The sequence below is a fragment of the Furipterus horrens genome, unplaced genomic scaffold (genome assembly GCF_987537825.1).
Source record: "Furipterus horrens unplaced genomic scaffold, mFurHor1.1.pri manual_scaffold_6, whole genome shotgun sequence".
Taxonomy (NCBI): domain Eukaryota; kingdom Metazoa; phylum Chordata; class Mammalia; order Chiroptera; family Furipteridae; genus Furipterus; species Furipterus horrens.
The window spans coordinates 189,281,472-189,296,759 of record NW_028327176.1 but is presented as its reverse complement, the minus strand read 5'-3'; the positions used below and the strand labels follow the sequence as shown (position 1 = coordinate 189,296,759).

The window sequence follows — 15,288 nt, the reverse complement described above, 5'->3', positions numbered from 1 at the left end:
TCTACTAGTTTACATTAGGAGACAAAGTAAACAAAAGAAAAACCTCCTGAAACTGGACACTTTTAACCCTCTGAGTGCCAATGTCACTGTGAGCAACGCTGACAAATTTTCCCCAAAGTGCCAGCGTCGCTCCCAGCGACACTTTTTTCAATGGCTATCAATGTAAATAACAATAGAATAACTCGTATTTTATGTTTTGTTCTCTTTTTCTGTACTTCACGTTATATATTGATATAATTTTTTTCTCATGTTGATCCAAATTCAGAATTCGGCATGGCAATCCAAGGGTTAATCACAATAAAGATTCAAATATACTTACCACAGAATAGGGTGGACTTTGCAATAATTTAGCACAGTTTACCTACTGTGACCTGTGGTTTCTACTATCAAAAAGACTTTAATAATCACACAAACAAACCTAAGATTAATCCGATAAAATCAGAAGGAAGCCCAGGGAAACAAGGACACAGAAGAGGGGTAAACCCCCCTGCGGGCCCAGCGGTGGCGCTGGAAGGAAAGCAGGCCCGCGAGGCGAGCAGGTGGCCCGTGGCGCCCTCTCCAGCAGCGCTGAGCGGGGGCAGGATGCCCGCAGACTCCAAGGCAGCAAGTGCCCTGCACGTGAGCTTCCGGTCACGTCGGTTTTAACGAACGTCAGCAAAGACACAGGAGGAAGAACCTCAGTGTGGCTGCCAGGCACGTAAACTGGTACAAACCTCCTAGACTCTAGAAATATAGGACCACCAGCCCGTTTTATGGTTTATACTCAAGAAATCATCAGAGATGAGGACTAAATATTATATACAAATATAGTTATCACAGTATTATCCCAAACAATGAGTATTAAATAAAGTATGACACACCTATACAGTAGAGCATTATTACACCCATTTAAAATCTTGTTTTGAAAAATATTAAAGGGTAAAGACTGCTATACATACATATTTTTAAAACTTGTATGTGTACACTTTAAAGTATGTATAATCCGAACAAGAAAACAAATGAATGGAAATACACCAAAATGTTATAGTGGCTGTCTCTGGGTGGCGAAATAACTTCCATTTTTGTATTATTTTCTGTACTTTTCAAATTTTCTAAAACAAACAAGAACTGCTTTTACAGAAAGAAGGTTCCCTTTAAAATCTCTGAAAATTAATCACTACGATAAGACAAAAAAGGCTAGAGTTAAATCTACAGGAAAGCGTTCTAGTCGGATTCTGTAGACATAAACCTCCATTTTAAAGATGTCCCTTATGAGCTTACAACTGACTCTTGGCACTTAAGCCAAATTTCTATTTTACTTTTACTCTAGTAATGTTACATTAATCTAAGCAGTGTTATTTTTAAAATGTTCTCACATAAATTATTCTTTAATCCTAACAATAGCCCATTGGCAAAAAAGAAACTCCACCCCGTTTTACCAGGTTATATTCCTGAAGTATCTGTTGGATGGGGCAAAGGAGCGTCACCAAACTCCCTAAACGACGTGGCAACGCAGAGGACAGGGGACAAGCACGGACCACGACCAGAACCACGGTGGCAAGAAGCAGAGGCGACGTGGAAACACAGCTCTGGCAGGAGCCTGGCGGGCGTGCACGCCCACCTCCTCGCGTCACCCTGCTCACAGCCGCTAACAAACCCAAGTCCCACTGTCCCCGTTGTGCGCCTGTCCTTCCTCAGCCCCCACCGCGCCCTACGCTCCATCCCGTCGCTCGGGGCCCAGGGGCTCCTCACTCCTCAGCCTGCAGGGGATGGACGTGCACAGCCCACCAAACACATAACGTCCATCCTTCACAACCCGTGATGTTCCTTTCACACACTGAACATCGACATGGTAACACCGTAAAGCGTGACCACTAACATGCGTCAGCAGCACGCTGCTAGGCACAACTGCTTCTAGCCAGGAAGCCCATCCAAAACGAACAGTGACCGAGGACGCAGAAGCTGGCCCTCTGTGCGAGCCCACGACCGCCTGCGCGAGCCCACGGCCAAACACCTCCCGCGGCAGGGCCCAGAGACGTTCCCTTGTCTACATGCAGCTTAAAGAGAATGAAAAAGGTCACCTTCAAGAGCTCGAAGTGCCTACTTTAGGTTTCCGGTCTTTAACCACGGATACTGACCGGATACAGAGGGTCACCTCATCGCCCTGCTTTTGCAGCCTTTCGGACAAGGGCGTGAACAGAAAGGCCGGGCCACAATCTTACCTTTGCGGGCCGCACGCAAAGAACATTTTCAACGCCCCGCCAAAGAGCAGCCTGAAAACACTCCCATATGCTCGTTTTTCACTGTTCGCAACAAGGAGGAAGAAAATCCTCAACACCAAACTCAGAGCCTGGGGGCATCTAATCCCCGCGAGACGCTTCCAGCGGGCGAGGCCGACCTGCTTAATGCTCAGGAGGGACGGCTCCCCCGCGGGCCTCTGCTCCAGCCGCAGCTTCAGGCACTCGTGGATGACGTTCAGGAGGACGCGGCACAGCACGCGGAAGGCCGGCTCGAACGAGGGCAGCTCCATGGCCCGCAGCTCCTCCCAGGCCACGGGGCTGCACGCGGGCTCCGGGGCCGGCGGCGGCCGGGACAGCTGGACGTAGTCGGAGCCCCACAGGGGATCCGGGAACTCGGAGAACTGCAACGAGAAGGCAGCGGGTGAGGCGGGCGGCCACGCGGCCGCGGTCCTGCACCAGCACTCCCCACGGCTTGCTGACGCGCCCCCAGAAAGCACAGTCTTACAGGAAGGAGCTTTAGAGCGATTTAACATTGCATCGTAGACCCAGAAAGCTCTAGAAGCATTAGGAAACTGTAACAAGAACTATGATTACAATATTTTTGTCAAAAAAGGATAGTAGAGAAATAGAATCAAGTACATCTTTTTTTCATACATTTTTTATTAAAATGATCAGAACACTTATTTTTAAGGTTATATACAGTATTATCCACAACTATCTCTAGACTGAGAAAACCAGAAAATTATTAAAATGCGAGAAAACACTATAAAACCAGGTAACCACTTATGCAACATAAAAAACACTGGATTCAATAAATTCTTTTGTTCGTTTTTTTCTCCTAAGCTACACTGAATGACACTGATAAAAAAAATAGAGAAGATTCATAAAGCTGAGCCGGCTGGCCCCACTCCGGTGCCTGTCCCCGAGGTCTCCGCACCCCAGTGTCGCTCACCCCCTGCACTTTTCCCCACGAAACATGGGATTTGGAGCTCTCCCACTGTTCTTAAACCTCTAGCAACATCACACTGGCCAATCATATTCCCCTTTTCATGAGAAAACTGAAGCCATCAAAATCTGAAATTCTCAACTTTTCTTCAACTTAAAACGCCTCCCCTGAATAGGTATTCTGGCTCCAAATGTCATCGGTATCTACTCCCCCATTATTTTGGGAATTCGACAGGTCTCCCCCAGTCTCCTTCTTTTATGTTCAACACATATTTTTTGTGTTTAAATTAATACATACTCAGTTTCCTATAACAGGCAAAGATTTCTATTTAGACACGTAATTTTTAAAATGATTACCTGTGATCAGTGTGAAGAGATTAAGTAACAATCTGGCCCTCTGAAGTTGAATGGTTAGTATCAGTATGAACTTGTGATGTACTGTGTGTGCGTGCGTGTTATTGTTGTTGTTCTGACCGCTCACGGGAACTACAGCAACGACCCACCATGTCAAGGAAAACAAAAACCCAGATCTCCGTGGGAAATCGTCTCGTTTTGGGTACCGAGCCGTGCCGGAGCCCAGACAGCGGTCCTGGAATCCCGTTTCCCAGCCCGAGGAGCGAGGGCCACAAGAAGGTACGCCGCATGCCCCGTCTGCTGCAGATGCACCAGGGAAGCCCGCAGCCTGGCGTGTCAGGTAACCAGGGAGAGAGCAAAGACAACTTACCTGGGGCGTGAAAAAAGGCCGTCCGCCAAGAGTGAAATGGTTAAATAAGTCACGGGGTAATGCAACAGAACGCAGCAGCTCGTGGCCGATACACGGGCCCGAGCACACCGACACGGACAGACCCACGGGAGAGAACGCGGCCCACAGTCATGGAACAAACAGAGCACCGTACTGCTTTCTTGGAAAAAACCATCTGCAGTACACACAAAGATACGCATTTGTATGTGCACAGAAGAGCCTAGAAGGTAAAAACCAACTACTACTCTGAGCAGGGGTAGAGGATAAATAGTAACTCTGCTTTTTCATCTACTTTAAAAAAAAAATAACAAAAGAAAGCATATTGCTTTACAAAATGAAGGACTAGATCAAAACAGACTTTATGTTACGCTTCAAAAGTCAGTTTCTATGCTTCTGGACCAGGGGGTCACATCACCAGCTGAAATGTCCACAGGGCCAGCCGCGGGCCGTGCCGGGAGCACGAGAAACGGGGCGCTGTGGAACACTGGAGCGTGCCAGGTGCTGCCAGGCGCGCAGCGTGGGCCCAGTGTGCACAGACCTCCAGCAGGTCACGGGAAACAAAGGACCCAGATCTCCATGGGAATCTCACTGTTAAATGCTAGCTGCGTGGGACCAAACCGAACCTCAGGGGGCAGCCCCGGCCGCGGCTCAGAGCACGGCTCCCCAGCCGGGTCCGGTCCACGTCCTGCTCTGGCGCTCACTGACGTGCGGCCGCGGCCTCCGCAGGGCCAGTGTTCAGGCGTGTCGCTGCTGCTGTGGCGGACCCAGTTCTCTGCCGCCAATGGCAGTGCGACCCCCTGGCTTTCCTCGCGTGAGTCTGCAGTTGTGGTCACCCAGGACTGTGGCTTCTTTATTTATACCTGACCCGTCCATCTCCAACCTGTATTTACATGGGTGCATTTTTTACCCTCCGCACACCCCTACATTTTGTGCAGTTTTCACAGATCCATTTCCCCATTTATCACAGTATAGAAATGTTTAAATCTGCACTTTAAAATGACATGACTTATGCCTTAAAAATATCCAGACGATGGAAGAAGCACGTAATAGCCCACAGAACATACGCTGTAATTTGCAAGCAGTAACGGGGCTGCGGACAAGAGCATACCGATGCCTACGGGAAACCTACCTCCACTGGACAGTCACTCTCTACCAGGGCCACACGTGCCCTTTGCAAGGAACCATCCATCAGCTTGTGAAGTCTTAAAATTAACTTTCTTAACCCCATCTGCTTCAGTGCTTTGTCTACAAACGGTCTATAAATAGAAGTCAGACAATGTCTACTAAAGCCTGTTTCTGTGCTGCAGTCTGGCGTCTCCCAGCCGACAGAATCGTCCTCTGATTCAAACCTCTCGAGCTGCCTAGAGGCGCCGTCCTGCGCCTGGCTGGTGCCGGTGCCGGTGCCGTCGACGGGCTGCCTGGCTCCCGGGGCCCTGGGAGCGGAGAGCCGCTCCTCCTCGCTCTCCTCCGAGCTACTTCCCAGCTCCTGCAGCTCCCCTTCCGTGTCATCGTCCTCGTCTTCCGGCTCATTGCCTTTGGACGAGCGAGGGGAAGAGATTTCAAACACTGGCCAGCCAATGTCTGATAGGTTCTTGATGCCCAGAACAGTGCCCATAATCCTTAACTTCTGATTTAAGTCTTTCGTGATGTTCAGCCACAAACAGAGCGCCTGCACCCTGTCCTGGAAGTCCCTGGCAGCGTACTTCTCGTAGTCCTTCTGCAGAGCCTGCAGCGACGGATAAAGTGCTTCTATGTACTCCAGCAGCTCCATGATCCGCTTCACCTGCTCGAACGACACCCTCTGGCGCTGGAGGTGCTCATGGTACGTGGAACAGCCCGCAGTCCTTGCTCCGTGCGGGCCTTTACACTGCGCCTCCCCCGGAGCGCCGGGAAAACTAGCTCCGTTCCTCACGAGGGCGACGCTCCCGTAATTCACCTTGAAGGTCAGGATCTCGTTGATGATGTCCGGGATGGCCTGCCGCGCCGTGTACAAGAAGAGGTCCTGGTCGTTAATGGTCCGCCCCGCGTGCCAGGCCTGCAGCTCCAGCCAGATGAGCTCGTTGGAGCGGTTGAACCAGAAGGCGGACGTGCTCTCCTGTCCCCTCTGCTCCCGGTCCTTCTTCTTGGAGACTGAGGTAAGCTTCAGCAGAAGCCGCAAGGTTTCGAAAAACTTGACGCGGTCCGCCGGGCAGTCGGTCCGGGACGTCTGGCGCGCGGTTCTCGCCATGGGCACGGGCACCGACACGGGCAGCTTGGCGTTGCTGCAGCCGAGGCTGAGGTAAGGCTTGTGGAGGTCCACGTCGGGCATGGGCTTCTTGGGCAGCGGCCCGCCCACCGCGTCCAGCATGAAGGAGCACTGCGCGGTCTTCTTGTGGTCGCGCTCCGTCGTCCTGATGGCCGCTCGGATCTTCTTCTCCTGCTTGTAGCTGTGCTCTTCCACACTCTCCCCGGCCTTCCCAGTGTCTCTGTGTGGAGGCTGGCTGGATGCATTCATTTTTTCTATTAAAAAAGGAAACATAATAGTATATTACCATAAAATGGGAAGCTACGCTCAAGATTTCCCATAAGGCTAATAATCACATGTACTTATATTTTCAGGCTGTTACTCATGAAAAAAATTATACCATATGCTGAAAATTAAAAGGATAAAAAGATACATAACATTCCTTGCTACATTTTTTTAAGGTTTTATCCATTTTCCCTACTTCGTTACACTTGCTCTGGTCCCATACACTCCACTACGAACCTAAAACAAGCCGTTTACCTCAACGTGACCAGGTAGGTACACCCAGTTACCTGGCCAGTCACATCTTCCCCAGTCACCCCCCGCCCTTGAGACGGAGAAATGGGGATGGCGGCTCTCGCAGAACCCTGGTCCAGAAAACACCTCCGAGTCCTTCCTCTCCCACAAACTAAATGAATTCACTGAGAGCAAATCACACATTTTCTGGGTCACTTTGCTCACTGGTAGAAGGAAGGAGATTGTGGAAAGAATCCCCGAGGTACGTCTCGTAGAAAACTGACAGATGGCAGACAAAAATGTGACCTTAATTTATTCTCTTCCTTGGTCTCTGCTCAGCCACAAACAAACGAACAAACCATTTCAAACCTAACATGAAGAAAACTGAAGACTTAGATTAACTTAGAATAATGTGCCTAGCATGTTATACTAGTACATAAAGTCATTCCAAATTAATGCAAAGGAAGTCACCATCACGCCGGTCCCCAACAGCTTTAGTAAGACTAATTCGGACATCTGGTCTACCAAGTGGTTATAAACAATGAAAGTGCAACTTGGTAGTACAGTTAGAGCAAACCTCCAGAGCAGTTACTTTTTCCTCTGGTCAACCACCAATAATTCTACCAAATGAGGAGCGGAAAGGAAAAGAAAAGTAATGTTTACAATGAAAACAAAAGCAACCAAATGGCAAGCAATATGCTTCCCAGGTTTAAACAGATCTAAGACAATCAACTGACTCCTCCATCATCCGCACCTAGAAGCGGCTTTTTGGATTCTGTCTAAAATGTGTTTTTTATCAAGTCCTTGCAATTCCTCTGTTGTCCCGCACACGTGCTGCCAAGCCACACCCTGGCCTTAAGCTCTAAAAGACAAAGCGTCACCGGTGCCTGCTCCTCTCCTTCCCATGTAAGATGACCGCTGGGACAGCGACATGCTAGACTGCCAGCGTCAGTATCGGAAGGGGCTTAGAGGCCTCCTAATTCAGGTTCTCAATTTCAGTCAACATTAAAAATCACTCAGGTTCTGGCTAAAATTCAGATTCCTGGGCCCGCTCCCCGTGTCTCTGATTCATCGAGGCGAGAAAGACGCCACAGTTTACTCAGTCCTCTCGTTTCCAAGGTCAGGGATTTACAGACTGTCATACTCTCCACGCCAACACTGTGATGAAGATTTCCACGGAACACAAGACGGCCAGACCGATGTGAGGACAGGGGCCCTACCCGTCTCCGTGCCGGCACACCGCCTTCCACACAGCCGCTCACGGGGCCACGCAGACCACCAAAGGCGGGAGCAAACACCGAGGGCCGCAGGAGACAGCCTGCAGCGGGCAACCAATCTGTAAAGGCCTAAAGGCCAAGGACTTGCCCAAGGGCCTTGAAAAATGGACTCTGCTTAGGTAAGGGCAGCAAGGAAGGCAAGAGGGTATTTTAAGCCACAGAAAAACATACAAAGGCAGACAAGGAGAGAGCTGGGCTAGAACAGTGAGCCTAACTGCTAATGTCACAGGTTTAATTTTATCAGTAATAGAAACATTTAAAGAATCATGTCCCTATGAACAGTCTGTGACAATGGCTGCCATCTCCCATCACTAAGAAAAACAGTGTTAATGGTCACTCTCTCCTCCTTTCAACACACGGTGCCCTCAGTTACCTGTTTGTCCCTCTCCTCCAGGGATTCTTGATGTTGTCTGCACTTAGGAGGCAGTGGCTGGAGGGTATAAGATGCTACAGAAATCCCCCCGGTGTCGCCTGTGGGGAGGGGCCAGCTGGCAGGAGCAAGGCGCTCAGGTCACTGAAGAGTGCGCCCTCCCCGCCCCCCAACCCCCGGTGCTGGGCCGCGTCACCCCTGCCACGCCGCCTCTGGGCGGGCACTGTGGAGGCAGAAGAGCTCTGCCCACGTGCTGCTGTGTGACTTCCGGGCTCAGGCACAACAAGCCTTACAACGGCCACCATTTCATCTGTGTTTTCTAAATTCCTACAATAAGCCGGTCATCTTCTGCAAAAAAGAGTAAGTCATGTAGGATTTTGGGGTCCTGCATCTCAGAGCTACAAGCCGGGTTTACGGGGCATTCGGTTCTTCACCTGGAAAACGGCAGGAACAGAGTAAGCGGTCTCTAACACCCCTTCCAGACCTAAAAAAATTCCGTAACTTCATGAAATAAACCAGTGAAAAACGCTGAGGAGGGAAAGAGACGGCCTCCCCTCTTGCTTCTCCCTCCCACCCAGCCCAGACGGACGGGAGGCGCTCGACACGGATCTGGTGACCGGTCTTCCGACTGAGTCGGGCGGGCGACCGGGCCCCGCTGCTCGCGCTGGGAAGTCACGCACGGCAAGCACCAGCTCTGAGCACCGTCCTGCCGCCCTCTCGGGCCTGCGAGCATCGCCCCTGAAACCCCCGGCCTCGGCTTCTCAAGTCCCAAAATGGGGGCTCTCGGCTCCGAGCGAAGGAAGAGCAGGTGCCCCCCCGGCCTCTTCTCACTTTCCCACCACAGAGCAAGGAGGTATCGATGCAGAGGCTGCTGCTCGAGGGGAGGGATTCCTATAGGCACCTGAAAACTCTCTGAGAAAATGAATGAGGATTGACTTTAAAGATCAGAAATTGCAATGGGAAGCCCTTAATTTCCAAAGGGGGTGAGTGCAGGCCCGTTTTACACCCTATGGCAAATCAAGTTTTGAAAGAAAGGAAGGGATCATCTTCCCTCTGGGAAAGAAAGACAGGACACACTCAGAATTCCTCCCTGGACAAGGTTTCACTCAGGCCAATAAACACGACAAAACCCGTTTCTCTTGCCTGCCTTCTTCCTCTAGGGTGGGCTATGGGATGGGTGGACACAGAGTGGACCTGCCAGCTCCCCGCCACCAGGGATCAATGCGGGGACAACTGGGGAGGGAGCTGGCTGGAGAGAGAGGAAGAGCGCGGCCAAGGACGGGACACGAGAACGGGCCTGATGTCAGCAGGGGGAGCTCGTGATGGGGACGGTCCTCAGATGAGACAGAAAATGAAATCCCTGTCGCATGCAGTAACGGGTGGATGAACTCCAGAAGGTCGGCCATCAATCGGTCAGTTTTAAGGTGAGTGGTTTGCTGCAACTGGCAGGGAAACTCTTAGTACCACGGGCGGCGGTGAGCTGAGTCCCCACACCCGAAAGCGGGGCGCCAGGGACAGCAGGCCAGCAGGGGATCATCTCCCTCCGAGGAGGGCCGCTGGGGCACGCTAGGGGGAAGGAAGAGGTGCACGCGCAGAGCACTCTCAGCTCCTAGGAGCTGTGGGATTCTAAACAAAGAGAAAAGCAGAGCTCAGCATCTGTCCACGGCTCCGAGGCGCGGTGCCCACCCAGGCCGGGCCGAGCGCAAGAGGGAGGGAGGGCGCTGCGCTCTGAGGGCGGCCTCGTGGTCCCAGGCAGAGAGCTCGGGTCTCCAGCTGCCCAGGGCGTCCTGGGGAAGAAAGTCTGGCTCTGTCTCCCCAAACGGCCCACCACGCCCGCCCTGTCTGGGAGGCAGAACACAGACACGTCAGTTTATGAGAGTCCGAGGAAAAAGGAAGGCCCGTGGACAATGGGGTGGCGGTTACGGGGGACAAGTGGCAATGGAAAGAAGAAAGAAAGAAGAAAGAAGGCCATCTGCCTCGTACACCCGTAGCGACCCGGGATGAGCACATGGATTCATCCACACGGGGCCCCTCCCACAACCTTTGGATTCCTCTGGACCAACGCAGACAACTTTGACAATTAGGTAAAACCTTTCTGTCTCAGGAGACTAATTTTCCCCGTTACTAATAAAACAGCTAATGGTAAAACTTAAAAATGGAAATGGAAAAGCAGCATTAAAATCGAATTTAAACCAAAGGGAGCACCGCCGTTACGGCAGGAAGGCCCCCTCCGCGGCCACGCGGTGTAGACGGACGACGGGCCACAGGAAGCCGAGGGCCACGCACAGGACCCACCTCTCAGGCCGGCGCGGGCGGCAGGCCTGGCCGCACTGCTCCGCTGGTGTTTGGCCGACATGCGCTTCACCTGCCGGGGAGTGCTGGGCGGGGAGGGGCTGTAGAGGTTCTCCGCGTTTGTCTCGTCTGAAAACTCCTCCACGTCCGAGTCGGAATCCTCGCACGCTGAATCCCCCCGTGCGCACGCTGGCCTGGGGAAGACGGGAAGCAGAGGAGATATTCAGAGACGTAGTGAGTGAATTCAAGTTTACACTACTTAGCGTTCCTGCTAAGGACTCTTCGTAAAACTAGCACCTGGCGACGTCCACTCAGCACGGCTGTCTCCCTGCTCGTGGAAACTCACGAGACCTTCTCGTCCACTCAGGAGAAGGAAAGATGGGCTGCGGCTGCTCTGACCGCATGGACAGAGCAGTGGGCACTTCCTGTTGTTCGTAGGATCCTCTCTAACAGAAATGAAGTTCAGCACTAAAAGCGTACGGATTAAGGAAGAAAAGAGCCAAGAACTAAGACACGAAGCAGACAGAACTAAGCGCGCACGTGTGCCCCCCACACGCGAGCTAAGCGGGGGCCTGGGCAGGCACAACGCTCCCTGGCCCCAGGCTCCTCCCGCGGAAGGGCCCCGCGCAAAGCAGGGGACACCTCACGAGACCCGAGCAGCACCGCAGAGCACCGACACCACGGGGCAGGTCCACGCGTCGGTGCTCGCTGAGCAGCGCCACGTGCAGAGACCCGGTGCGGGTGCTGGAGGAAGAGATGAGTGTGTCTCCGCTTTCAAAATGCAGCTCCTCGTTAGCCTGTGCTCTGCAAACGCTTCCGGCCGTTCTCTGTCCTCAGCCAGCTTCTCGGGTAAGAATACGGTTCTATTAGCGCAAAGCTAAGTAAGAAAACCTAGTGTTATAAACTGGGAACACACTCAGTTCCGAAGTAGCAGACCAGAAGGAACTGGTCATCAAGTTCAAGTATGTGTCATCGACCTACACCACTCTGAATATTCTTTATGAAATGTGCTTTATATTTTAAAAATCTAATGCCCAACTATATCCAAGATATAGCCAGTTTTTTTTTTTCTTGGCAGTTTCCATCCTGATATAAAATAAAATCTATTTCAAAAGCATGTGAAAAAAAAACTCTAAACTGTATGATCCCATTATATCGGTCTGACCAATAAAACATCAGAAAATATGTTATCTTTCAAAAATAAAAATGCTGCAGAATTATATACAAATTTACAGGACTGAACTCTGTAAAGAATCCCTGACAGGTCAGAGCTGATTTTTAATCAGACGAGACTGCTCTAGAGACTTCAGTGTACATGCCCCACACGTATGTGCAAACACAGAAGACATACAAGCGAAATACCCTGGGAGCTAATACAACAGATTAAACCACTGAGAGGATTCAGAAACGTTTTAAGTACACCTGTTCCCTTAGGCCATCTTATTATTTGAGTCTCACAAGTCATACAACAAATGGGACACCTTACAGGTTAACCTGAAATTCCGTGTATCCACTCCCTGTATCCACTCCCTGTATCCACCCCTGCAAACAGTGTGGGCCTCGGTCCAATTATGTAAAATCTCTACACTGAGCATTTACAAACTAAGGATGATAAACACTGAGACTCCATGCCAGAGATTAAATCCAACCGTGCATGCTTAGCAAAGGAGTGATAATAGAGGGAGGAGTCACTGAATGATCGGTCCTGCTCATCACACAGGCCTGGGGAGTCTCTGCACTCACCGCCATGCCCCCCGGAAAGAACTCCAGTTCTTCGAGCGCCTGCTGAACACTAAGAGAGAAATCTGCTCCTCAGCTCAGTATCATATAGGACCGGGAACCATTTTAACGTTCTTAACAGTTTCGAAGTTCTTTCAAATTCAATATTATAACTTTTTCCTTAAATTTTCCTCTAAAATAACAGTCAATGGTAAGAAAGGACTTGGTATTTATTTTATTACTTCTATAGCTCCAAGAGTTTCCAGCATAGTGCTCAAATCCATTCAGTACTTCCCACAATAATAAATTTCATGTATCAGGATAGTAATCACCAGGGAACTGCAGCACAAACGCCTCGTCAATTCCCTACACCCAGGCCAGACAACAGGAGCGCCACAAAAACAGAAACACGGAGTCGGGTATGAAGGAACAAGCCTGGCCCGCTCAGGACACGCTCTCTGCAGTGGACAGGAACGCAAACTCAGAGGCAGGAGAAAAGTCCCAGCCTCGGACGGTGACCACGTACAGGGCAGACTTTCTAAGACTAACAAGAAGACTAACTTAGAACATTTAAGATTGACATTGTAAAATAGTCCAGGAAATTCACGCGTGAAGGCTCAAAAGAATCAGAAGAACGGAAATGAAGGCGACGCAGAACCTACTGAAGCAGCCGACGGGCACATCACACGCCGCGGGCTGTTCTACCAGCCGCAGCGGGGACACAAGGTGACGCAACGCAGCAGGGAGCGGGCGTGACCTCCCGAAGTGGGGCTGAAACGTCCGTGCTCCAGGGAGCCCCACAGCCACACCCTCCGGACCATTTATTTTAGATCAAAGCCCCTGGTCTGGCCCACATAGAAACAAGCTGGGTGCTTTAACAGATCAAAAGAGTCTAAGAAAGCACATTTAATAAAAATTTAGTTAACTTTTATGAAGAATTTAATTAGAGAAAACAGAAAAACATGTCTGTTTCGTACTGTCTTCCAACTGTGGACAAGATATGGGGTTGGACAAAAAGTTCATATGGTTTTTTCACCAAAAACGTTGTTGGTTGGCTGTCTCCGGCACGGTATAACGCTGACTGTTCTCAATTCATGTCTCTATTTGATCGCTATCAACGTCAACTCGTCGACCCGACTGTGGAGCATCACCCAGCGAGAAACCTCCAGCACGAAACTTCCCAAACCCCCTTCTGACACGTTCAGTCGGTCACAGCACCTCCTCCATACGCTGCACACACCTTCTCCTGCGTCTCAGCTGCATTTTTACCTTTCTTGAAATGATAAAGAACATGCCAAAAATGTTGTGTCTTTTCTTCCCTCTTCAACATTAAAACGGCTACACAAAAGTTCATCAGCTTTAATGAAGTATTTTTTAATCACACGCTGATATGACAGCTGTCACAATACAATCTAACAGAATTGCTTCACAGGAAGTTAAAGACAAGTAAGCGCCACTGGAGCCATCGTACAGAAAAACCAAACGGACTTTTCGGCCAGTGCAGCATTTCTCTGTGCATGGACGAAACTCTTCCGGCTGTGCTCTCCAGAGAGAAGTAGAAAAATGAATCCCTGTTGGTAACTGTACAGAAGCTGACGATCTCGTTCTCAAGTGTGCATCTATTACAAAGCAAGAAGTGGTGTATCTTAGTCTTTATACCTTCACATCGACACAAGGAACAACTGCGGACTTCCGTTCTTTCCGATATTGAACCACTCTAACAGCATACACAAAGGGTCACGTGGAACACGCTCAAAAGGGATTAGACTTAAATGTTCGACTCGAAAGCATAAAACCCCAGAAGAAAACATAAGCAGTAAAATCTCAAACATTTCTCAATATTTTTTCTGACATATCTCCTCCGTCAAGAGAAACAAAAGGGAAAATAAACAAACGGGATTACATCAAACGGAGAAGTTTTTGCAAAGCAAAGGAAACCATCAACAAGATGAAAAACCACCCACAGAATGGAAGAATATATTCAACAACGATACATGTGATAAGGGTGAATATCCAAAATTTATAAAGAACTTATATAACTCATCACCAAAAAAGAAAAAAAATCCATTTAAAAAATGGGCAAAGGACCTGAACAGACACTTCTCGAAGGAGGACATGCAGAGGGCCCATAGGGATATGAAAGGATGCTCAGCTTCACTGGCCATCAGAGAGATGCAAATAAAATCCACAACAAGATACCATCTCACACCAGTCAGAACGGCCGTCATCAACAAATCAACAAACAAGTGCTGGCGAGGATGTGGAGAGAAGGGAACCCTGGTGCACTGCTGGTGGGAATGCAGACTGGGGCAGCCACTGTGGGAAACAGAATGTAATTTCCTTAAAAAATTAAAAATGGGTCTGTCTTTTGACCCAGCAATCCCACTTCTGGGAATATGTCCTAAGAAACCTGAAACACTAATTTGAAAAAATACAGGCACCTCTATGTTCATTGCATTATTTATAACAGCCAAGATATAGAAGCAATCCAAGTGCCCATCAGTAGATGAGTGGGTAAAAAAGCTGTGGTATGTCTACATAATGGAGTACTACACAGCCATTAAAAAGGAAATCTTACCCTTTGTGACAGCATGGAAGGACCTGGAGCACGCTGTGCTACGCGAAATAAGCCAGTCAGAGAAAGATGAGTTCCGTATGATCTCACCTATATGTGGACTCCAATGAACAGAATAAACTCACAAACAAAATAGAAACAAACTCATGGATACAAAGAACAGGCAGACATCAGTCAGAGAGGAGGGGGCTGGGAGGCTGGGAGAAAGGTGAAAAGATTAAGCCAAAAAAAAAAAAAAACCCTCATAGACACAGACACCAAACAGTACGGTGACTGCCACAGGGAAGGGAAGGGGGGGTGGGTTACAGAGCACAGGCGGTGGGGGGATAAGTCGAGCTGGAAGGAGACCGGACCTGGGGTGGTGAACACACAGTACAACATACAGATGATGTGGTACAGAATCATACAC

General features: G+C 49.8%; 1 protein-coding gene across 1 annotated transcript in view; it reads right to left on the bottom strand.

The window, feature by feature from the left end:
- Window positions 1-15,288, bottom strand: part of MAP3K4 (mitogen-activated protein kinase kinase kinase 4) — a 72,397-nt gene that overhangs the window by 35,123 nt on the left and 21,986 nt on the right. The window contains exons 3-5 of the mRNA XM_090280853.1: window positions 10,589-10,779; window positions 5,036-6,405; window positions 2,378-2,620 (exon numbers count right to left, since the gene is read on the bottom strand). Coding sequence (XP_090136979.1) covers window positions 2,378-2,620; window positions 5,036-6,405; window positions 10,589-10,779 — 1,804 coding nt within the window. The remainder of the gene's footprint in view (window positions 1-2,377; window positions 2,621-5,035; window positions 6,406-10,588; window positions 10,780-15,288) is intronic.